We start from the raw sequence: 23,504 nt of genomic DNA, 5'->3' as shown, positions 1-23,504 counted from the left end.
GCGGGAAAACCTCCGTCGCGTATCCGCGGCCGTCACGCGCTGGCTCGGCACACCTGCTCCTCTTCCTGGGGTGGAGCCGTCTCCCTCCGTTCAGCGCGTCTCTCCAACGACAGGGGATATTGCAGGCAGGTAGGTAGGGCTTGCGGTGGATTGCGCTCCTCTTCCAGGTCATCCCCCAGCGTATCTCTCAAGGCCTCTCTTTCAAGCAGTTCCTTACATTCGCTTTTATCACCTCCGGCGGAATTAAGCCGCCGGCTCCGAGGGCACGCCTACCGGGTCACTCACCGCGGTGTTGATTGGCTGTTAGGGCCGGTTCACTCCTGCCCTCTTCTGACGAGGTGGAGACACGCCTTTCTTCTCCAACCTTACCTCGTGGCCAATGGTGGTTGAAGAGAAAAACCGACCAAAATGCGGAAGGCAAATGGAAGGGAGGTTTTGGGGAAATTGGATAGGGCCTACGCTTATTTTGTTTGATACAATGCAAAGTCAATCTAGTGGAAAACACATACTTAGCCTACATGGAATAAGGAAATACACTATTTAAAAGATATATCGTGACCTGCGTGTATGTTCTATGAAATTAATTAGGAGGACGGCTGCGACCATTATTTACATTACCAGGATGTTACCATACCAAAACCATACTCTTCACATCCGTTACCCTTCCTCCAAAATTGTTACACTCCTCAAAACCCGTTACACTTCTCAAAACCCGTTACACTTCTCAAAATCGTTACACTGCACCCTCCTTTCTTCAGGCACGTCCTCGGGCCTACTAGACTTAACTGAGTGTGACATGTAGGTGTAATTCCCTCTACAATTAACCTGACCCTGAGTGTGACAATTTTAAAACACAAATAAGTATGTCCCCCTATTGCATTGTATCCTGTCTAACAGACTCAAGCCCACAGCTAACCGAATTACGGAATTATTCTGAAACTATACATTTACGGTGGGGAGCATTATTTACAATGACGTGATTTCTTATTTACAACGCAACCCAGGACCTGTGTGTTTTTTTTCTTTTCTTTTTAGGGAACAAGAGAAAGAAATTCCTGTTGGGAGGGAGGAGACAGCACGCATTGCATCGATGCACCAGTACCAATACCACCAAAGCACCCAAAAGCACCCAAAAGCACCACAAAGCACCACTCGGTGCGCAGTCACCATGGTTCATAATAAACACAACAAAACAACTGGTGGTGGTCTTCTCCTTGTCTGCTGGGCCGATGTTCTTCCTGACGTCTTCTGGCTTCATGCGGCCTATTTGGACATAATAAAAAGCACAACTTGTGTTCGTTTTTTATTATTATTTAGGGCCTCAGGGGCCAACTAAGGGTGGTCCACCTCTTTGGCATAGGTGCCACCTTACCGAGGTCCGCAAGCAAGATTCCCTGGCCACTATGGCCGGTTTCCAACAGAGGTGCCCTGCCCCAGAACCTGGGGTCCATCAAGTGGTACTTGGCCGCAGAACAGCGGTCCATAAAGTGGTACATCAACGCAATGCATGCTGGTTCTGGGAATCTCGGGCGCACAATGGCCACCTCACGCACGCTCCCATCGGCACCCAATGGCGCACAGGTCATGTGGGAGACAAAAGAAAGACAATTGAGCGAGGGGTAAGGTCACAAGGGTACACGTCAATAAGGCAATGCAAGGTGAAATGCGTACGGAGGCCGAAGTGAGAAAGCTCGTCCCTACCGTACGTCACCCCCCTGTCACCTACACTACCCTTGCTCTTACCCCATATTTACAAAATCTACCCATTTACAAATTCGTCACTACTGTCACGTCTTCCCCATATTTCCCTTATACCAAATTCGTCACCACAATCCCTCTACTTCAAAATTTGCCATCATCAATTCATCATCAATCCTCAAAAGGAGGGAGAGATGGAATTACGCACAATGTCACACCCACGTCATGATGCGTCTCACAACCCAAACATTTGCACAGTAAAAAATAATCAAACATGGCATGGTGTGGAGTACCTGTCACCTCAGGTGAGTGGATGCAGATGGTGTGAGGAGATCCTTCATCCTAACTATCCTCTAAATGATTTTAACACACTTTACACTACCCGGGGTCTTTCCCTGCCAATCCATTGGCAATCTTACTCTATGTGGTTTTAAAAACCAATTCCCATTGACCAAACTGTGGTGCTTCTCAATTTGGGGTCTCACTCCCCCGATTCATCTCCCTGTGCCCTCGCACAATTTCTGGGCTGCGACGTGTAGCTCTCCCAGCAGGTCTACCCACCTGCACACCTCCACCACTGTAGTTGCCACCCGAGCTTACCTGCTCCTCACCCTAACCTAACTAACTGGGGAAGACCCCTCTTGGATCTGTCACCCCACTGGTGCCCTCTGGCACTGGGCTACCCGGGTCCGTCCTCCGGATCCTCGGGCCCCATCCACAACAACTACTACCGGCTCCCAGAGCCCACCTGCGGCCTCACCTGGCCGACATCCTTACAGTGGTGGAGTGCCCAAACCAACTACACACACTAACAGGCTACACGCCCAGCCATTTCCACAACACCAACGCACCCATCCACATACCATTCTGTCACCCGCACCACAGATGCCAATATCCAACCACAATTTACCTGTACCCTCTACCTAACACTTCACTACCCGCCCCGGGTATCCGTGATGGGGGTCCACTCTTCCCCCATTCACACCTTCGCACCATCCACTCCACTCCACAATTTCCACCATACCCACTCCACGACCATCCATTGGCCAATACTCCATACCATTTATTCCATACACCTGTCCTCCATTCACCTGTCGTTGCACACCTGTGCAATCTCACCTGGTGCCACCTGCACCCTCCTTTCTTCCTGGACCATTTGGTCAACACAACACGCAATCACCACTACTCCCTCATACACTGCTCCACACACCTGTTCAGTTGCACACCTGTGCAATCACACCTGTTCCATTCTCACCTGTTCAATCCTCACACACACGGCATCATCTCAGCTAACTTCTCCCCTCTGAAACTTGCGCTTCCCAGTCGTCCCTTTAAACTATTGCGCTCCCACGTCATTATAATCCACACTAATCTACCTGCGTCCCCACTACAGGTATCAGTCACTAACTAAACTTAACGTTACCTAATGTCAATCTCTTCTCGATCCCTATCATTATCCAAGCCCTCCCTGGCTCGGTTGTCATAGCCACCCCATAAACTATTGCGCATTTGCCCCCACTCTGTGAGGGATGGTGGATTTGCCATCCCACCACATCGGGGGTCTCTCTATCAATTTCGCTCGTCCAAATCCAACAATTCAAAAATTTTCCATTTACTGCCAATTCTATTCACTTTTCTAAATTTCGTTTTAAATCACTATCACTATCACCATCACCCGTCTACTTATTACATCCTCTCGGTGCGCCAATTCACATCTACAGCCCGGCTTCGTACAGCCGAGCACTGAACGCGGATTCTTTTGTGCTGGCGGCTGGATGCGTCCCGCATTCGGGGCCGGGGCGGGGGCTTACCCGGGCCGAGATCCCACGCATCACCTCGGCGTGGAGCCATCCAATGTCCCGATCTCGACCTGCCGGCACGTCTCAACAAAACGTGGTCGCCATAGCGACCCTTCCTATCCAGCCGCCCGCTCCGCCTAGTGGAGCCCGGCCGCGGCCGTTCAAAGCGAGGCCCAGCGTGGATCGCGCACGGCGGTTCTTTCGAAACCGCCGTGGTTCGGATCCCCGCTGGTTCTCGCGGCACGCGAAGCCCGGCACGCACCGAGGGCCCGAGTCGGCTAAAAGTCGTTCTAACCTTTAACCCAGTTATCGTCGACGCTTCACCTGGATTCCTACAAGCATACGCTACCCCTTTCTTGCTCATACATGCAGCTGTTCCCATTCTCCTCGTACCTTTCCTGACACACCTCGGTACACCCATTCCACTCACAGCCTTGGTCACACACCTGACCACCGAACACTTTGGCACACATTCGTTGCTCGCACACCTCACCAATACACCGCTTCGCGCCCCCTCCTCGGTCACCTCCTCTGTGACAATCACAGGTGTGCCCTCATTCGCACACCCAACCACGTGCCTCACCACCAACTCCAGCGTGCATTCCCACTCACGCTCTACCATTCCAGGTGTGCATCCTTCCATCCCAGGTGTACATCCTCGCTCACCTGTCACAACCAACTCACTCTCCTTGTCACTCTCAATACTCTCACCTCCATTCTTGACAGCGCACTCACCCTTACTTTCGACGGCACACTCTTTCCTCATGCACCCGTCCGTTACACACCTTTCTCGCGCACACCCTCCCGTTACATCCTCTGTAACACTCACCACAGGCGTACACTTCCTCGTTACATCCTCTGTAACACTCACCACAGGTGTACACTCTCTCGTTACTTCCTCCGTAACACTCACCACAGGTGTACACTCTTTCGTTACTTCCTCCGTAACACTCACCACACCGCGCTTCCATGTACCCCCTCGCACACGCGCTCCGACCGGCTCACTCCTGACGGCACACTCACTCCTCGGCGTGCACTTTTTCCTCACACACCCCATGGTCGGACATTCTCGCACACCTCTTTTTTCGCACACCTGTCCTGTCACACACCTCACCAACGGCCTTTCACGAACACCCGGATCCAAACCAATCCCCAAGCCGACTGAATCTCCCCTCACATCATGTACATTGCCACTCACCTCCGTACCTCGTCGCACCTCCTCTGCCACCTGCAAACTTTTTATTTGGTTAGTGAGCACTGCATCATGATTTGAACACAGACCTTGTACATATTCCATGACTTCCTCCTTTATCTCCCTCTTAGTTTCCCTCCGTCTCTTCTTAATTTCACTCACCTCTTCTCCCACTTCCTCTAATTTTTGTTTAACCTCTTTTATTTCTCGGTGCGTCCCCTCAAGTTCGTCCTCTAAGGCTACCGTGACCGTCTCTATGTGCATCCTCACCTGCCGGTCCTTTGTCTCCATTATCTCTGTCACCTCCTCCACCCTCATTGTCAGTTCCTCCCGTACCATCTGACATTGCCTCTGCGTCGCTATTAATTCGTTTTTAATTTCTTTTTGTGTCGCCTTCAACCCTCCTAGTACCGCAGTGTTCTTTTGAACCTGCTCCACTAACTTAGTTTGTCCCTCTGTCAGCTGCTCCACCTCCTCCGTCAGATCTTCTATTCCCCCTTGTAACTTAGCCGTATTATTTCTCACTTCTTTCTCTATACGCTTTTCGCCTCGCTTTACCTCCTCGCGTAGCCCCGAGACCTCCTCACTCACCCCTCGTCGTATTTCCTCCATCTGGTTCCCCATCTGTTCGATTTCCCGGGCGGATTGTTCCCCTATTTCCCGCAATTTGTCCTCCATCCTATTTTCTAACCCCATTAACCCATTTTTCACCCCCTCTAACTGATTCTCCTGGGCAGCCATTCTATTTTCCACCCCCATTAACCCATTTTTCACCTCTTTTATCCCGTTGTCTAACCCCTCTCCGGTACCCCTCGCTTCGTCCCTCATTACCCCCATTTGGTTTCCCATTACCCCCAATTGCTCACTCTGAGCATCCATCCGGTTCCCCATTACCCCCATTTGGTTTCCCATCCTGTTTTCCATCCCTTTGAAATTATCGTCTGTTTTTACCATAAAGGCCATCATCTGTTTCATAAACAGGTTCCAATTCATTGGCATCTCGGGTTCGGCTACCGCGACCATGGGCGTGGCTAAATTTGGTGCCGCAACAACCATGTGCGCGAGGACGCCATCTTGTGCACCTGATACACCCTCAACCACACCTTCTTTACTGCTCTCCTCCTCCCTTTCTTCCACATACATTTCCCCTGGTTCCTGGGTTACCCCTAACCCGTCTATCTCCCCCACCGACATCCGATCGCCTTGATTGTCCATGGCGCGATCTCAAAATTCGGGTTTTATAAAACAACACAATTTCGGCAGCTCGTAATTTTGACCAAGATTTTTTTTTTTTTAAATTTGGGCCTAACAAATTTAGTCCCGGGTCCGAATCCGACTCCTCGACACCAATTGTTACGGACACGGTTTTTGGATGTTATTTTACCGAGCGGTGGTGTATTTAACCGCGTCCGAACAGTTACTCCCCGATTAGAACCCGATTCCACCCGAACGTTGACTAATCGCGCTACAGATATTCAATTGGGAAACCTCTAAAGCGACCGAAAGAGAAGAAGAGAGAAGAAAGACAGAGTTTGGAGGAAGAACAGATTTATTATACACACACAAGCAATATTTTAGAGCGACCAATATTATTTACAGCCATAGATGGAAAAGAGCAGTCACACAGTGCATTGTTAACTTATTCTATTTCATTTACTTAATCCCCAAGACAACGAGTAGGACAGGACGTTCACACTCACACGGTGGATATTGCAGACAGGTAATGGCTCGAGGTTGATTGCTTGAGAGGAAGGCAAGGTCGGAGGCAGCAGCTTTCAACCCCTCGCGGTTTTGGCGGGAAAACCTCCGTCGCGTATCCGCGGCCGTCACGCGCTGGCTCGGCACACCTGCTCCTCTTCCTGGGGTGGAGCCGTCTCCCTCCGTTCAGCGCGTCTCTCCAACGACAGGGGATATTGCAGGCAGGTAGGTAGGGCTTGCGGTGGATTGCGCTCCTCTTCCAGGTCATCCCCCAGCGTATCTCTCAAGGCCTCTCTTTCAAGCAGTTCCTTACATTCGCTTTTATCACCTCCGGCGGAATTAAGCCGCCGGCTCCGAGGGCACGCCTACCGGGTCACTCACCGCGGTGTTGATTGGCTGTTAGGGCCGGTTCACTCCTGCCCTCTTCTGACGAGGTGGAGACACGCCTTTCTTCTCCAACCTTACCTCGTGGCCAATGGTGGTTGAAGAGAAAAACCGACCAAAATGCGGAAGGCAAATGGAAGGGAGGTTTTGGGGAAATTGGATAGGGCCTACGCTTATTTTGTTTGATACAATGCAAAGTCAATCTAGTGGAAAACACATACTTAGCCTACATGGAATAAGGAAATACACTATTTAAAAGATATATCGTGACCTGCGTGTATGTTCTATGAAATTAATTAGGAGGACGGCTGCGACCATTATTTACATTACCAGGATGTTACCATACCAAAACCATACTCTTCACATCCGTTACCCTTCCTCCAAAATTGTTACACTCCTCAAAACCCGTTACACTTCTCAAAACCCGTTACACTTCTCAAAATCGTTACAATATGTTACAGAACAAGTTCAAGTTTCAGGGTGTTTCATCAATTTTTTTAGTGTTTTGCCATTTTTGGACTTTACAAAATACCACGTCGGTAGGGGACAAGTAATGCAAAGCAATTCCAGCCGTTATTGTCTTTCATTAAAGTCTCGACCAATAGCCCCATGGTCTCTACCTTAAAAGGTCACAAAAGCCTTGCCAATCAACCTTGATGGTAACACCACAACGTGAAGCTTCCATGACGGTTACAATTCAACCTCAATCTGAACTTTCAGGTGACGTTTTCTGACAGACGTCGTGCTTCATCCCATCTGCTCGAGTCTCTCAATCCCAGAGTAAAAAGTGATACGAGGTGGAACACCTGCAGGAAGACCTTCTTCAACAACAAAAAGCCCAGTCACGTGGTTTATTCAAAGCGATTGCACCCAGGACCAGAAAATGGTGCTTGCTCCCCTGTCCGCTCACAACTATGTTATCATGACGTTGGACCCAGCTAACACAACACCGTTGGGCCAACGGTGGCCCAACGGTGTTGTGTTAGCGGGGGAGCTACATATATGTGCACATACGTTTGTTTCGGAAAGACATCCATATGAGACACCAAACTGCACATTGAGAGCTCTTCCTCCCGTAAACACAGCTTGTGCTGCCGAGTGCAAAGTTCAGCGCCAATAATGGCGCAAAAGCAAATGGAAAATCGATGCCGATCGACAGATACGGCATTAGCGCATCAATAATGCACGGCGGAGGGGTTGGCGAGGCAATGAGGGGGTGGTGGGGGGCCGGAGGGGCTACCCGTGGTCACCGCAAGTCGAAATCAAAAGCCCCAAATATTTTGACAAGTCGCGGCGTGTCGCTCCAAGTCCCCGAACAATACAGATCGATGGCCGAGCGTCGGCGGCGCGAGCGGTCATCATATATGACGTCACAGTAGAAGAACCGCCCATTTCTCCCAAGAGATAGACGAACCGTACGCGTTTGGACCTTTACAACTTGCACACCTGTAGTACTGTATACCTCGACACGTCATTACGTCATCTGAAAGCGCTTAATGAGAAATGCTCTTCCTAAGATTGTTTGCATGTAGGAATGGGCAGTTAACGATCGATTACGTCATCAAAAACCGATAATCGAGGTGCGTGCATCATCTAAACGTAGGGCGATCACACCTCTAGGACACGTAAACCTAACGGACTATTTGAACAGCTTCTGAGAATATATCCCATCAGCAAGTTTAGAATGTGAAACCGGAGAATCACACACGTGCTACCAAATTTGGCGCCAAGTTGGGAAACAAGGTTGGAATACATGAGCTCGAATCAGTGTTGTGACGTAATAGTCATAATAATTTTCCGCAGTACGTCATGATAGTAAAGTATTATTTACATGTACTGTAATCATTATTATTCATCATAACACAGCGTCAGATCATACAGGGAGACACAAATTACCGTTCCAAATTCTAACAGTAATAAATAAATAAATAAAATGGAATACACAGGTGTGGTTTGCTGCACCTGAAAGAACATTTCTCACAGTTTTATTGGACTCTTTTTTTCCCTTTCCACGTGTATCCTGTGACAAGTGACGTCATGTTTACTGCAAATGGCGTCACCGCAAGAAAGAGCACAGTGTGTTTCCTGTCACAAATGTTTATAATAAAATTTTGAGCAATGTTCTTTCAGGTGCAGCAAACCACCTGGTCGTAGCCGTTTTATTGTCCCCCGTCGCACCGCGGAGCGAAAGGGGGACTATGGTTTTCCCCTCCGTCCGTGCGTGCGTGCGTCCGTGCGTGCGTGCGCGAAGGAACGAATTCTAATTTGGTGTGCGGGTGCAACCCACGTCAAAATCCAAGATGGCCGCCGCCATGTATGTCTGACACCATGTATGTCTGAAACTTGTGAGCGGAATATCTTGAAAAATAAGCGAAGTAGCCTACTAACTTCGAATCTGGTGTGTGGGTGTATCTACGCATAAGGAAGAACGCTATTGAAAATTGGGTCGCCACGTCAAAATCCAAGATGGCCGCCGCTATGTATGGCTGAACATTGTGAGCGGAATACCTTGAACAATAAGCGAGGTACCAACTTTTAATCTGGTATGAATGTGTATCTAGGCATAAGGAAGAACGCTCTTGAAAATTGAGTCGCCACGTCAAAATCCAAGATGGCCGCCACCATATATATCTGAACCTTGTGAGCGGAATATCTTGAAAAATAAACGAACTACTAACTTCGAATCTGGTGTGTGGGTGTGTTTCCAACCCACTCGCAAATATTATCGACTCTTCCATGTTTCCTGCGTCTGCCACTTTGTCAACTCACATCACTTCAACGACGGGGGACCCAGGCGTAACGCTTGTTACCTTAGTAATTGGGGTTTAGATTTGGAACGGTAATTTGTGGACATGCTGTAGGTTTTTAAAGACCCGAGCGGAGGTACTCACTCGAACTTGGACACTGACACTCGTTTTCCAGTGGGGTCGTACACGGGTAGTAGAACATGTCTGGAGGTTGTGCGGTGCCTGCGGGGAAATGCAGGGATTCCGTCTCCAGATAAAGTTCTCAATTCAGAATCCGAGAGGGGAACGGATGGGACAGGGTGGGATCGTGGGGTTCAATCGGATGAAAAACAAACAAATAAAAAAAACTACAGTAGAAAAGCCGCTTTATTGCTAGGAGCGATTGGGGGTTCGGGGGGATGAAGGGTTTGGGATTGATCACACAGATGAGAAGGGGGGGGGGGGGAGGTGAAGTCACGATCATCCCAGGTGGGGGCTGGAGGACTAGTGATCGATACGGAGGGTGAGTGGTCGTGATCAGTGCGGGGTGGGGGTTCGTGATCAATGTGGGGTGGGGGTTCGTGATCGATGTGGGGTGGGGGTTCGTGATCGATGTGGGGTGGGGGTTCATGATCGATGTGGGGTGGGGGATCCTGATCGATGTGGGGTAGGGGTTCATGATCGATGTGGGGTGGGGGATCCTATCAGTGTGGGGTGGGGGTTCGTGATCGATGTGGGGTGGGGGTTTGTGATCGATGTGGGGTGGGTGTTCCTGATCAGTGTGGGGTGGGGGTTCGTGATCGATGTGGGGTGGGGGTTCGTGATCGATGTGGGGTGGGGGTTCGTGATCGATGTGGGGTGGGGGGTTCGTGATCGATGTGGGGTGGGGGTTCGTGATCGATGTGGGGTGGGGGATCCTGATCAGTGTGGGGTGGGGGTTCGTGATCGATGTGGGGTGGGGGATCCTGATCAGTGTGGGGTGGGGGTTCGTGATCGATGTGGGGTGGGGGTTCGTGATCGATATGGGGTGGGGGTTCCTGATCAGTGTGGGGCGGGGGTTCATGATGGATGTGGGGTGAGGGTTCATGATCGATGTGGGGTGGGGGTTCATGATCGATGTGGGGTGGGGGTTCGTCATCAGTGTGGGTTGGGGGTTCATGACCGATGTGGGGTGGGGGTTCATGACCGATGTGGGGTGGGGGTTCATGATCAGTGTGGGTTGGGGGTTCATGACCAATGTGGGGGAAATGTGATTGATGTGGGGTGGGAAGGTTCATTAATCTATGTGGGAGGGTGGGTTCAAGATTACTGGAGGAGGGAGCCAAGATTGAAGAGGGGGGGGGGGTTCAGGACCGATGTGGGAGGCGGAGGGTTCATGAATCATTGAGGGGGGGGGGGGGGTTTATGATCGATAGGGGAGAGGAGGTGCATGATCAATGTGGAGGGGGGGGGTCATAATCTATGTGGAGGGCAGAAGGGGAGTTCATGATCAATGAAGGGGGGGGGGGGGTCAAGATCGATGATCGAAGCTCTATTGTCCGTGATGTATGTCGGGGGGTGGGGGGGGGGAGGTACACATATATTCAGGGGAAGGGGTTCGTGATGCAAAGGTGGGGGTGGGGGCAATGATCGATGGTATCCGCCCGCTGCGTTAAAATCAGATCCAGATCCGACTTGACAAAACGTCCCAGCTGATCCAAGTCCGGGCGCATTGACGGACGGGAGGTCTCTTTGGTCAGGATGTCCATGGGTGGACGAACACGTGTCCAATTCACTCCGCAAGATCGTCCCGAGGAAACCACGATGTGTTCGAAATGAAGCTCAAGCGCTTGATTTACGATTCGCGATTTCGCCCCCCTCTGGCTCGGCCAGCCAACCCGGCTGGGCGCGTTTTCTCTGTTATTCTCAAACGGACCCCGAGTGTGCTCGAAATGTGGACCGAGCGAAACACGTGGCGCAATCGGCCGGATCCGGGATGTGCCAGGACCAAAGTTCAAAGACGACCGGAATCGCCGTATCACAGGTGCACCGGCCGAGGTGACTAGACAAAGTACGGGAACATAACCTGGCAGGTGCAATGCTTTCCCACGAGATGCGCTTCCACTTACAAGTCGTGCCGTGACCCTGGCCTTATCGTGAGCACGCTGCCCCGTGGCGGCTCATTTCGGCCCCGCTCTCGGCCCGCCTCTCGGCCCCACTCTCGGCACGCTCAACCGCCCTCCGAATCCGATGCGTGAGCGCACGACGCGGCTTGCGAGAGCACGTGGTTTGGAATAATACACGGCAAGAGACAAACGCGCAGATCGCCGCACTCACTGCTCACCGAGATCTCCTTACTCACCACCAAGCCCTGCGCACCGATTGCAGACACACACACAGCAGCTGCTGCAAAAAGCTTCCAGTTTCCCCGTCCGCCCTTATAAAGCCCGGCGCTCAAGTCCCGGGGTTCCACCCCCGCGCGTTAATGGACTTTTAAACCAATAATAATCATATTATTCCCATCCCTCCTTGACTTTTCCTGGCCCGTTCCTCCCACTCAACATCCCCCACAAACCCCCACTGCTTTACCACCTCCACCCCACTTTACTCCCCTCCCCTCGATACCGTGGGATAAATATACACGACGTCACGACACCATCACCTAAAGACCGTTTGAAACCCCGGAGGTCCTGATCGCCCCTCGGGTCATTTGGCAAAACCATTATCATTACCATTACATACGGTTTTACAATTTAATAAGGAGTTTGGGAGGGAGGGTTGGGGGAGGGGTTGTGCCCCAATACGGGGCTGCAAAGGTGAAAACAAACTCGATCCAAGACGCACTCACTCTCATTACCGTGTACCTGTAACCACGTTAACGGTAATTTAACCTGATGTAATTATCCCCACGTGATATGGAATAGGGATTTCGGGAGGAAGGTGATGTGTTGGGGAGAGATAGGTGATGTGTTGGGGAGAGATAGGTGATGTGATGGGTAGATGGCCGTGATGTGTTGGGGGGAGGGAGGTGATGTGTTGTGGGGAGGAAAGTGATATATTGGGGGGAGGGAGGTGATGTGTTGGGGGGAAGAAGGTGATATGACGGGGGGAGGCAGGTGGTGTGTTGGGGGGAGGGGGGTGATGTGTTGTGGGGAGGAAAGTGATGTATTGGGGGGAGGGAGGTGATGTGTTGGGGGGAAGAAGGTGATATGACGGGGGGAGGCAGGTGGTGTGTTGGGGGGGGGGGGGGGAGGGAGGTGATGTGTTTGGGAGAGGCAGATGATGTGTTGGGGGGAAGAATGTGATGTGACGGGGGGAGGAAGGTGATGTGTTGGGGAGAGGGAGGTGATGTGTCGGGGAGAAGAAGGTGATGTGTTGGAGAGAGGGAGGTGATGTATTGGGGGGAGGCAGGCGATGTGTTGGGGAGAGTTGGGTGATGTGTTGGGGAGAGGGTGGTGATGTGAAGGGGGGAAGAAGGTGATGTGTTAGGGAGAGGGAGGTGATGTATTGGGGGGAGGCAGGCGATGTGTTGGGGAGAGATAGGTGATGTGTTGGGGGAGAGGGTGGTGATGTGTTGGGGGGAAGAATGTGATGTGACGTGGGGAGGAAGGTGATGTGTTGCGGAGAGGGAGGCGATGTGTTGGGGGGAGGGAGGTGATATGTTGGGGGGAAGAATGTGATGTAACGGGGGGAGGAAGGTGATGTGTTGCGGAGAGGGAGGCGATGTGTTGGGGAGAGATAGGTGAAGTGTTGGGGAGAGGATGGTGATGTGTTGGGGGGGAAGAAGGTGATGTGTTGGAGAGAGGGAGGTGATGTATTGGGGGGAGGCAGGCGATGTGTTGGGGGAGAGATAGGTGATGTGTTGGGGAGAGGTAGGTGATGTGTTGGGGAGAGGGTGGTGATGTGTTGGGGGGAAGAATGTAATGTGACGGGGGGAGGAAGGTGATGTGTTGGGGAGAGGGAGGTGATGTGTTGGGGAGAGATATGTAATGTGTTGGGGAGAGGGAGGTGATGTGTTGGGGAGAGATAGGTGATGTGTTGGGGAGAGGGCGGTGATGTGTTGGGGAGAGATAGGTGATGTGTTGGGGAGAGATAGGTGATGTGTTGGGGAGAGGATGGTGATGTGTTGGGGGGTAAGAAGGTGATGTGTTGGGGAGAGGGAGGTTATATGCTGTGGGGAAGAAGGTGATGTGTTGGGGAGAGGGAGGTGATGTGTTGGGGAGAGGCTGGTGATGTGTTGGGGAGAGGCTGGTGATGTGTTGGGGAGAGGGAGGTGATTTGTTGGGGGGAGGGAGGTGATGTGTTGGGGGGAGGGAGGTGATGTGATGGGGGGAGGGAAGTGATTTGTTGGGGGGAGGGAGGTGATGTGTTGGGGGGAGGGAGGTGATGTGTTAGGGAGAGGGAGGTGATGTGTTGGGGGGAAGAAGGTGATGTGTTGGGGAGAGGGAGGTGATTTGTTGGGTGGAGGGAGGTGATGTGTTGGGGGGAGGGAGGTGATGTAATGGGGGGAGGGAAGTGATTTGTTGGGGGGAGGGAGGTGATGTGTTGGGGGGAGGGAGGTGTTGTGTTAGGGGGAGGGAGGTGATGTGTTGGGGAGAGGGAGGTGATGTGTTGGGGGGAAGAAAGTGATGTGTTTGCGGGAGGGATGTGATGTGTTGGGGAGAGGGAGGTGATGTGTTGGGGGGAAGAATGTAATGTGACGGGGGGAGGAAGGTGATGTGTTGGGGAGAGGGAGGTGATGTGTTGGGGAGAGATATGTAATGTGTTGGGGAGAGGGAGGTGATGTGTTGGGGAGAGATAGGTGATGTGTTGGGGAGAGGGCGGTGATGTATTGGGGAGAGATAGGTGATGTGTTGGGGAGAGATAGGTGATGTGTTGGGGAGAGGATGGTGATGTGTTGGGGGGTAAGAAGGTGATGTGTTGGGGAGAGGGAGGTTATATGCTGTGGGGAAGAAGGTGATGTGTTGGGGAGAGGGAGGTGATGTGTTGGGGAGAGGCTGGTGATGTGTTGGGGAGAGGCTGGTGATGTGTTGGGGAGAGGGAGGTGATTTGTTGGGGGGAGGGAGGTGATGTGTTGGGGGGAGGGAGGTGATGTGATGGGGGGAGGGAAGTGATTTGTTGGGGGGAGGGAGGTGATGTGTTGGGGGGAGGGAGGTGATGTGTTAGGGAGAGGGAGGTGATGTGTTGGGGGGAAGAAGGTGATGTGTTGGGGAGAGGGAGGTGATTTGTTGGGTGGAGGGAGGTGATGTGTTGGGGGGAGGGAGGTGATGTAATGGGGGGAGGGAAGTGATTTGTTGGGGGGAGGGAGGTGATGTGTTGGGGGGAGGGAGGTGTTGTGTTAGGGGGAGGGAGGTGAAGTGTTGGGGAGAGGGAGGTGATGTGTTGGGGGGAAGAAAGTGATGTGTTTGCAGGAGGGATGTGATGTGTTGGGGAGAGGGAGGTGATGTGTTGGGGGGAAGAATGTAATGTGACGGGGGGAGGAAGGTGATGTGTTGGGGAGAGGGAGGTGATGTGTTGGGGAGAGATATGTAATGTGGTGGGGAGAGGGAGGTGATGTGTTGGGGAGAGATAGGTGATGTGTTGGGGAGAGGGCGGTGATGTGTTGGGGAGAGATAGGTGATGTGTTGGGGAGAGATAGGTGATGTGTTGGGGAGAGGATGGTGATGTGTTGGGGGGTAAGAAGGTGATGTGTTGGGGAGAGGGAGGTTATATGCTGTGGGGAAGATGGTGATGTGTTGGGGAGAGGGAGGTGATGTGTTGGGGAGAGGCTGGTGATGTGTTGGGGAGAGGCTGGTGATGTGTTGGGGAGAGGGAGGTGATTTGTTGGGGGGAGGGAGGTGATGTGTTGGGGGGAGGGAGGTGATGTGATGGGGGGAGGGAAGTGATTTGTTGGGGGGAGGGAGGTGATGTGTTGGGGGGAGGGAGGTGATGTGTTAGGGAGAGGGAGGTGATGTGTTGGGGGGAAGAAGGTGATGTGTTGGGGAGAGGGAGGTGATTTGTTGGGTGGAGGGAGGTGATGTGTTGGGGGGAGGGAGGTGATGTAATGGGGGGAGGGAAGTGATTTGTTGGGGGGAGGGAGGTGATGTGTTGGGGGGAGGGAGGTGTTGTGTTAGGGGGAGGGAGGTGATGTGTTGGGGAGAGGGAGGTGATGTGTTGGGGGGAAGAAAGTGATGTGTTTGCGGGAGGGATGTGATGTGTTGGGGAGAGGGAGGTGATGTGTTGGGGGGAAGAATTTGATGTGACGGGGAAAGGGCGGTGATTTGTTGGGGGGAAGGACGTGATGTGTTGGGGGGGAAGACAGTGTTGTGACGGGGAAAGGGAGGTGATGTGTTGGGGGGAAGAAGGTGATGTGTTGGGGGGAAGAAGGTGATGTGACGGGGGAAAGGGAGGTGATGTGTTGGGGGGAAGAAGGTGATGTGACGGGGAAAGGGAGGTGATGTGTTGGGGGGAAGAAGGTGCTGTGTTTGCGGGAGGGATGTGATGTGTTGGGGAGAGGGAGGTGATGTGTTGGGGGGAAGAAGGTGATGTGACGGGGAAAGGGAGGCGATGTGTTGGGGGGAGGGACGTGATGTGTTGGGGGGAAGAAGGTGATGTGACGGGGAAAGGGAGGTGATGTGTTGGGGGGGAAGAAGGTGATGAGTTTCCGGGAGGGATGTGATGTGTTGGGGAGAGGGAGGTGATGTGTTGGGGGGCAGAAGGTGATGTGACAGGGAAAGGGAGGTGATGTGTTGGGGGGGGGGGCGGGGGACGTGATGTGTTGGGGGGAAGAAGGTGATGTGACGGGGAAATGGAGGTGATGTGTTGGGGGGAGGGACGTGATGTGTTGGGGGAAGAAGGTGATGTGACTGGGAAAGGGAGGTGATGTGTTGGGGGGAAGAAGGTGATGTGTTGGAGGGGGGAGGGAGGTGATGTGTTGAGGGGGGGCGAGGGAGGTGATGTGTTGGGGGTTTGGAGGTGATGTGTTGGGGGGAGGAAGGTGATGTGATGGGGAGGGTGATGTGATGGGGGAGAGGAAGGTGATGTGTTGGGGTAGGAGGAAGGTGGGGGGAGCGGGGCAGGCGGAAGGTGGTGTGTTCGGGGAATGTGAGGAGGGTGTTTTTTTTTGGGGGGGGGGAGGGGGTGTGAAAAAGGAAAGTGGTGTGCTGGTGGCAGCGGGGTGGGGAAAGGAAGAAAGTGGGGTGTTTCTGCGGGGAAGGTATGTGGGTGGGGGGGGGGGGGGTGGCCGCTGAGATAAAAGGTATTCTGTTTAGCCAGCGGAGGTAGGTGGAGTTTTCGGATGGGGAGGGGGGGGGGGGATGTGTAAGGATGGCGGGAGGAGGTGGTGAAGGTGGAGTTTTGGGAGGGTGTGGGAAATATAGGAAGGTGTTGTATGGAAGGAGGAACATGGTTTGTGATCGTGGGGAGGTGTGCGTGTGGTGGGAGGAGGAGGAGTAAGGGGTCGCATCGCTTCGATAATTCTGATCCCAGGGCAGATGCGGCAGTGAATGTTTGGGGTTGTGAGTACATGATGGTGTGGGTCAAACATGACAGAGAAGGGTTAAAAAGGTTCCATCTCGCAATAGGAAAGGGGTTGATGGTGTAAAGGTCGGGCCGATCCCAAAACATGTAAACAGCGCACGAAACATGAGAACACGAATCCATCTGTATGACGTCACTATATCCGACATTGTTGCACCCGTCTGAGGTTTGTGATGGGGTCAAACCAAGGTCTTGGCGAAACCAAAATTCATTTCTGACTTCAGGTCCACATTGGGTTGGGGATCCCGACTCCTATGTGGGTTTTCCCTTCCTCTCCCGCTCTCCCCCCCGGACCTCGAACAATTAGCGATTCCGAGCGCCGGTGGAGGCGCGTCTTCGTTATTAAATGACTCTAATTAATTCATGAGCCGCGTCTGCAGCAAATGAAACGCGCAGCCCGTTTGTAGTTGCAGATCTGTGGGGTGGGTGGGTTGTCCCGCGCCTCCAACAAACCCGGTCCGAGCTGCTGATTACTCGCCTTTCTAATTAAATCCCAATGTCTCGCCTGCTGCCTGGTGCGGCCCTGGGACATCCCGGGTCCGACATTAGTCCCGAACCCATAATGACCCCGGCACCCACCGTGGTCATTGAAAACTTTCGGATCGTCCATCGCAACGTCTGTGGGAAAGAATACACGAGGGAACATTTTCTTTTAATCTTCACGCGACTTTAGTCTTTCGGCATTTGGGACCGCAGGATGTGGTACACCTATTAGGGCCGGTATAGGGGTGAGAAAACTCCATAAATCCCGAAAAGCAATGCGAACGGTATAATGATGTGAACAGTATGATGATGTGAAACGAACAAAACATTGTTAAAATTACCATCGTTTCAATTAAAGTGTTTTCCCAAATTCTCCAGTCTCCTGCCTGGAGGACTTCATGTTGCGTACTGTTAAATCCACCCAAAAATGATCCATAAATAAATACATTCCATATAAAATGTTACGGTTCTCCGCCGCCCTTCTTACCCTTACCAGGGGGGGATTAAGCCCCTTGTCCTTTCTGGGCTTGGCGGGACCGAGATCGGTGTCGATGCTTGGGCCGCCTCATCGCAACCCGCTACCCATTCCATACTCGCACACCCCGGCTCACAAACACCTTTCGCACTCCCCATCGTCGGACACTCATGCGCACACTCTTTCTCCACGCACTCTGTAACGGTCGCACCCCTTACCATCGGCCTTTCACGAACGCCCGGGTCTATTCCAACTCCCAAGCTCGTCGAACCTCCCCTCACACAAAACACATTTCCGCCATTTTCGCCACTCACCTCAAAGTTTCTTCCTCCTCGCTTCTCCTCCGCCACCTGCAAACTCTTTATTTGGTTAGCAAGCACGTCATCACGATGTGAACACAGACCTTGCACATATTCCATCACCTCCTCCTTTATTTCTTTTTTAGTCTCCCTCCGTCTCTTCTTAATTTCACTCATCCCTTCTTCTACTTCCTCTAACTTTTGTTTCACCCCTTCTATTTCCCGGTGCGCCCCCGCAATTTCTCCTTCTAAGACCACCCTGGTCGTCTCTATATGTGTCCTAACCTCTCGTTCCCTCATCCCCAACGTTTCTACCACGTCATCTATCCTCTTTGTCAGCCCCTCGTGTACCATTTGACATTCCTTCTTTGTCGCTATAAGTTCCTTCTTTATTTCCCATTGTGCTGCCTTCAGCCCCCCTATCACGTCCATATTCTTCCCCACTTGCTCCCTTAATTCCTGCTGTCCCACTGTCAGCTTCTCTACCTCCCAAGTCAATTCCTCCATACCCCCATGTAATCTGGCCGTACTCTTCCTCAACTCCTTCTCCACGCGCTCCTCGCACTGCTTCACCTCATCGCGTACCAATGCGACCTCCTCACTCAGCCCGCGCCTTATGTCCTCCCCCCATTTCTTTTATTTCTTTCTTCGACGCCACCCTCATTTTTTCCAATTCCCGGGTGGATTTGTCCCCCATTTCTTTCAATTGGCCACCCATTTTACTTTCCAATTTTCCCATGTTACATCTTGCTTCGTCTCCTATTTCTTTCAATTTATTCTCCTGGATGTCCATTTTCCCATTTATTTTATTCATGTTATCATTTAGTCCCCGAATTTCGTCCTTCATTTCCCTTCTTGTTTTGTCCCCCATTTCTTTTATTTCTTTGGTGGATTTGTCCCCATTACGCCTTGCTTCGTCCCGCATTTCTTTCATTTCTGCTCTTGATTTGTCCCCTTGGGTATCCAATGCTTCCTTCAATTCACCCTTCATTTCTTTCATGAATTGCGTCATGAGTGAGTACAGGTCCGAAACCGCTGGCAACGTGGCCTCGGCTCTCGTCGCCACGTGCGAAGTGCCGCCATTTTCTTCGCCAGGTACCGCCCCCTCATCAATTTCCTCCTCTTCTACCAACCCTTCCTGTGGGTCCTGGGTCATTAATTCCTCCTCATCATCTACCCCCACCGGCATTCGACCACCTTGACTAGCCATGGTACGAATATACAATTTTGGATTTTAAAAACTAAATTTCGGTCGCTCGCAATTTTGGGGCCAATTCGTCCAAAAAAATTTTTTGTCAGGGTTCCAAATCCCACTCCCGGACACCAAATGTTATGGTTCTCCGCCGCCCTTCTTACCCTTACCAAGGGGGGATTAATCCCCTTGTCCTTTCTGGGCTTGGCGGGACAGAGAGACTTGAAACGCCTCTTCCGGGCAAACGCAAGGTAGGGTTTCGGGACAATCCTCGCTCGTACCTAAATCCCTGCGCCGCCACGGAAGCGGGGAAGCAAGCCTCGCACGAGCCACGTGTAATTTGGGGTACACCGAGCGGATTGAGTACCACGTGGTCCGTGCAGTTTTTAGTAGTGGAACCCGATTCGAGCGGTTCTACTCGTACCACGCTTAGCCAATGAAGAAATCGCAAGAATGATTGAATGGAAAGGAAGAACACAGGTATAATTATTATTCCCACACGTATGTACAATGATCGGTAGACGCAGAGACACAGAGCAGCACTTAAACAGTCTTATTCTTAACCCCCAGACTCGGGCCCGTCACACTCACACAGGGGATTGCAGGCAGGTTGATGTTCAGGCCAACCGCGTCGACGTGGTTGTCCAGGAACGGCCCCGTCTGGCTCTCCACGGTCCCCGCACGTCCCGGGAGGAAGGCAAGCAGGTGGTGGAAGGATCCTCGTAGCGCGTCTCCCGAACAAAAGGCAGCCGATGAGTTAGGAAGGAAAATACGTGTCTCTCAGCGCGGCTGGTGGTTACATAGCACGCTATCACTCGCGCAGCTCAATGCACTGTATGCGGCTCGGCTCCAAGCTCAACCGAGCGTTACTTTCATATGAGCGCGTATCCCGGTTCATGCGCGTCTTTCTCCACTTAATGCCAACTCAGTCCTCTTACTGCTCTCTTCAATCCAGCTGCTCGTGAGTCCTTCTCGTCAGTCCTCCTGGGGGCTTTGCGCAACCGCTTATATTGGTACGCCCCAAACCTTCTCGAAACCTCTCGAACCTTCCAACCACGCCCTGTGACGCAGTGCTGCCGCCACACCCTGTAAGCCCTGATTGGCGGCTCACGCTTACCGTCAGCTTCTCTGCCGCCCTCATTCGGTCCCGCCCCGACCCTCCTAGCCGGCCTCGTGTTAATTCGTGCCAAAAAGCCAAAGGCACAACAAAAAGACGTTAACGCGATGGAGGCGGCATAGGACAATGGAAGCGATGAAAGGACCGATTCTCCTTACTCTACTCAACACAAAACTAACACAGGAAAAGGACTAAGCTCACAAATACTAAGAAATAACTGAACTATCGCGAGGCTACATGTTGTTTGTGTGACTAACTATGAGGGAGAAATTTAACCTTCATTATACAAAACTCAAAACTGCAACACTATATATAACTATGAGAAATAGTAGAAACTCCACAGTACGAGCAGGGCATCTCATTTGTATTAAATAAATAATCGGGAGATTGAATAAGACGCGGACGTAGCTTCAGGACGGTCGATCTTTAATTCTCGACAAGCTTTCGACCAACAAAGGTCTTCTTCTTAGTCTACAGAAACAACAGGCATGTATATCAGACACGTCTTACACATACACATCTTACACACATATCACTATACTGTGGTGCTATGCACACACAACTCGTTTGTCAAGAAGGTAGGCCACCACGCGTTGAACAAAACCAAACACTTTATTCAATGCTCGCACGTAAGCACTGGGCGGGCTCGACTTTCGAGCCCACGTATATGTCCCTCGAGCGTGGCCGGTCGGCCAAAAGGCGGGGCATGTATTACAGTTCAACCCTGAGCCTCATGACTCCGTTGCTCCGGGCGTGGCCCGAGCCTTGCTTCCACGTCCGGTCGCTCGCGTCACCCACTGATGCGCGGAATTATGACCCGCTGGCGTTGTGTCCGCCACACACGCCCCCCCAGAATTCCCGGGCACCTGAAGGGTGAGCTTGCGGGGAGGCCGGATGACCTGGCCGAAACGCCCTCTAGCGATGCGTGCAGGGCTGGGGGGTGGCGGGACGGCGGGGGTGGGGGGGCGCCCGGGGTCTGCCCGCCGGGGGGCGGCCTCGACGCGGAGGCAGAGCTGCTTGCGGGGGGTGGTCCAGATCGAGGTGGGCCGGCTTGAGGCGGTCCACGGAGATGTGATCTGGAGTACCGCCGATGTCCACGGTGAAGTGCTTGTCCCCAGTCTCCAGCACGCGGAAGGGCCCATCGTACGGGGGCCGCAGCAGTGCCGGGTGGGCATCGTGCCGGACAAAAACGTACTCCGCCATGCGAAGCTCCGGGGCGACGTGTGAGGACGGGCAACCGTGGTGTGCCGTCGGCACCGGGGTGAACCTCCTGGCGGTCTCCTGAAGGGTGGAGCGCTGTTGCATCGTGGACCAAGGTGCCGTGGAGTCGGGGATGAATTCGCCCGGTACCCGCAGCGGTTGTCCGAAGACCAGCTCCGCCGAGGACACGCGCAGGTCGTCCTTGGGCGCCGTCCTGAGGCCCAGCAGGACCCAGGGGAGCCTGTCGGCCCAGCTGCCATCGCGGAGGCTGGCCCGGAGCGCGGCCTTCATCGAGCGATGGAAGCGCTCGCACAGGCCGTTGGCCTGCGGGTGGTAGGCCGTGGTGCGGTGCAGCTTGACACCGAGCCCTTGCGCCACCGCTCCCCAGAGCTCCGAGGTGAACTGGGGGCCGCGGTCGGACGAGATGTCCGAGGGGGTGCCGAACCGGGCAACCCAAGTGGCGATGAAAGCTTGCGCGACGTCAGCCGCAGCCGTCGCCGCCAATGGCATGGCCACCGGCCACCGGGTGCTGCGGTCCACCATGGTGAGGAGGTGGGTGAAACCCCGCGAGGGAGGCAGAGGTCCCACCAAGTCGACGTGTACATGGTCGAACCGACGTTCGGGCAACGTAAACGGGGCCAACGGCGCCTGGTTGTGGCGGTGGACCTTCGCACGCTGGCACGCGAGGCACGTTCTGGCCCAGTCGCGGACGTTCTTCCGGAGGCCATGCCAGACGAACTTTGCCGCGCCAAGCTTCTGGGAGGCCTTCGTGCCCGGGTGGGACAGGCCGTGGATGGCGTCAAAAACCAGGCGCTGCCAGCCAGCGGGCACGATGGGGCGAGGCAGGCCGAGGGAGACGTCGCACAAGAGGGCAGTGCCCGTGACGTCGAACGGTACCTCGGTGACGCGGAGGCCCGTGACGGCGGTCCGAAAGGCCTGGACGTCGGGGTCGGCGGTCTGGTCCGCCGCCATCCGGGCATAGTCTATCCCGAGGTGGACCGCGTGGGCGACGGACCGGGAAAGGCAATCCGCCACCGGGTTGCCCTTACCCGCGACGTGTCGGATGTCCGTCGTGTATTCAGACACGGCAGAGAGGTGACGCTGCTGCCGGGCCGACCACGGCTCGGCGACCTTGGCCATCATGAAAACAAGGGGCATGTGATTGACGAAGGCCGTGAACGGGCGGCCCTCGAGATGATGGCGGAAGTGTCGGACCGCCAGGTGGAGCCCGAGAAGCTCGCGGTCGAAGGTGCTGTACCGGCATTCGTGCGGGCGGAGCTGCCGGCAAAAAAACGCCAGCGGCTGCCAAGCACCATTCACCCACTGTTCGTGCACTGCGCCCACCGTGTAGTCCGAAGCGTCGGTGGTGAGGGCGATTGGTGCATCAGGCGCCAGGTGCGCCAGCATGGTGGCGTTGGCCAAGGCCAGCTTCGCGCCTGCAAACGCCGCGTCCATCTGCTCCGTCCAGGCGATATCACCTTTGCCCGGCTTCCCCCGGAGGGCCTCGTGCAGGGGGCGCAGGAGCTGGGCGACGCGGGGCACGAAGCGGTGATAAAAATTCACCATGCCCAGGAATTCCTGGAGCCCCTTGATCGTGCGGGGGTGCGGGAAACTCCTGACCGCCTCCACCTTGGCCGGTAAAGGGATGGCCCCTTGCCTGGTGATGCGGTGCCCCAGGAAGTCGATGGCGGTGATGCCAAACCGGCACTTCGTGGGGTTGATTATCAGGCCATGCTGGGCCAGG

The 23,504-nt window shown here is 53.5% G+C and overlaps 1 protein-coding gene across 1 annotated transcript in view; it reads right to left on the bottom strand.

The window, feature by feature from the left end:
* Window positions 1-11,903, bottom strand: part of LOC137432114 (dorsal root ganglia homeobox protein-like) — a 91,018-nt gene extending 79,115 nt beyond the window's left edge. The window contains exons 1-2 of the mRNA XM_078783680.1: window positions 11,839-11,903; window positions 9,663-9,740 (exon numbers count right to left, since the gene is read on the bottom strand). Coding sequence (XP_078639806.1) covers window positions 9,663-9,720 — 58 coding nt within the window. The 5' untranslated portion in view covers window positions 9,721-9,740; window positions 11,839-11,903. The remainder of the gene's footprint in view (window positions 1-9,662; window positions 9,741-11,838) is intronic.
* Window positions 11,904-23,504: the final 11,601 nt, after the last annotated feature.

Source organism: Myxine glutinosa, chromosome 8 (genome assembly GCF_964187855.1).
Source record: "Myxine glutinosa chromosome 8, kmMyxGlut1.1, whole genome shotgun sequence".
Classification (NCBI taxonomy): domain Eukaryota; kingdom Metazoa; phylum Chordata; class Myxini; order Myxiniformes; family Myxinidae; genus Myxine; species Myxine glutinosa.
This window is presented reverse-complemented; position numbering and strand designations above follow the sequence as displayed.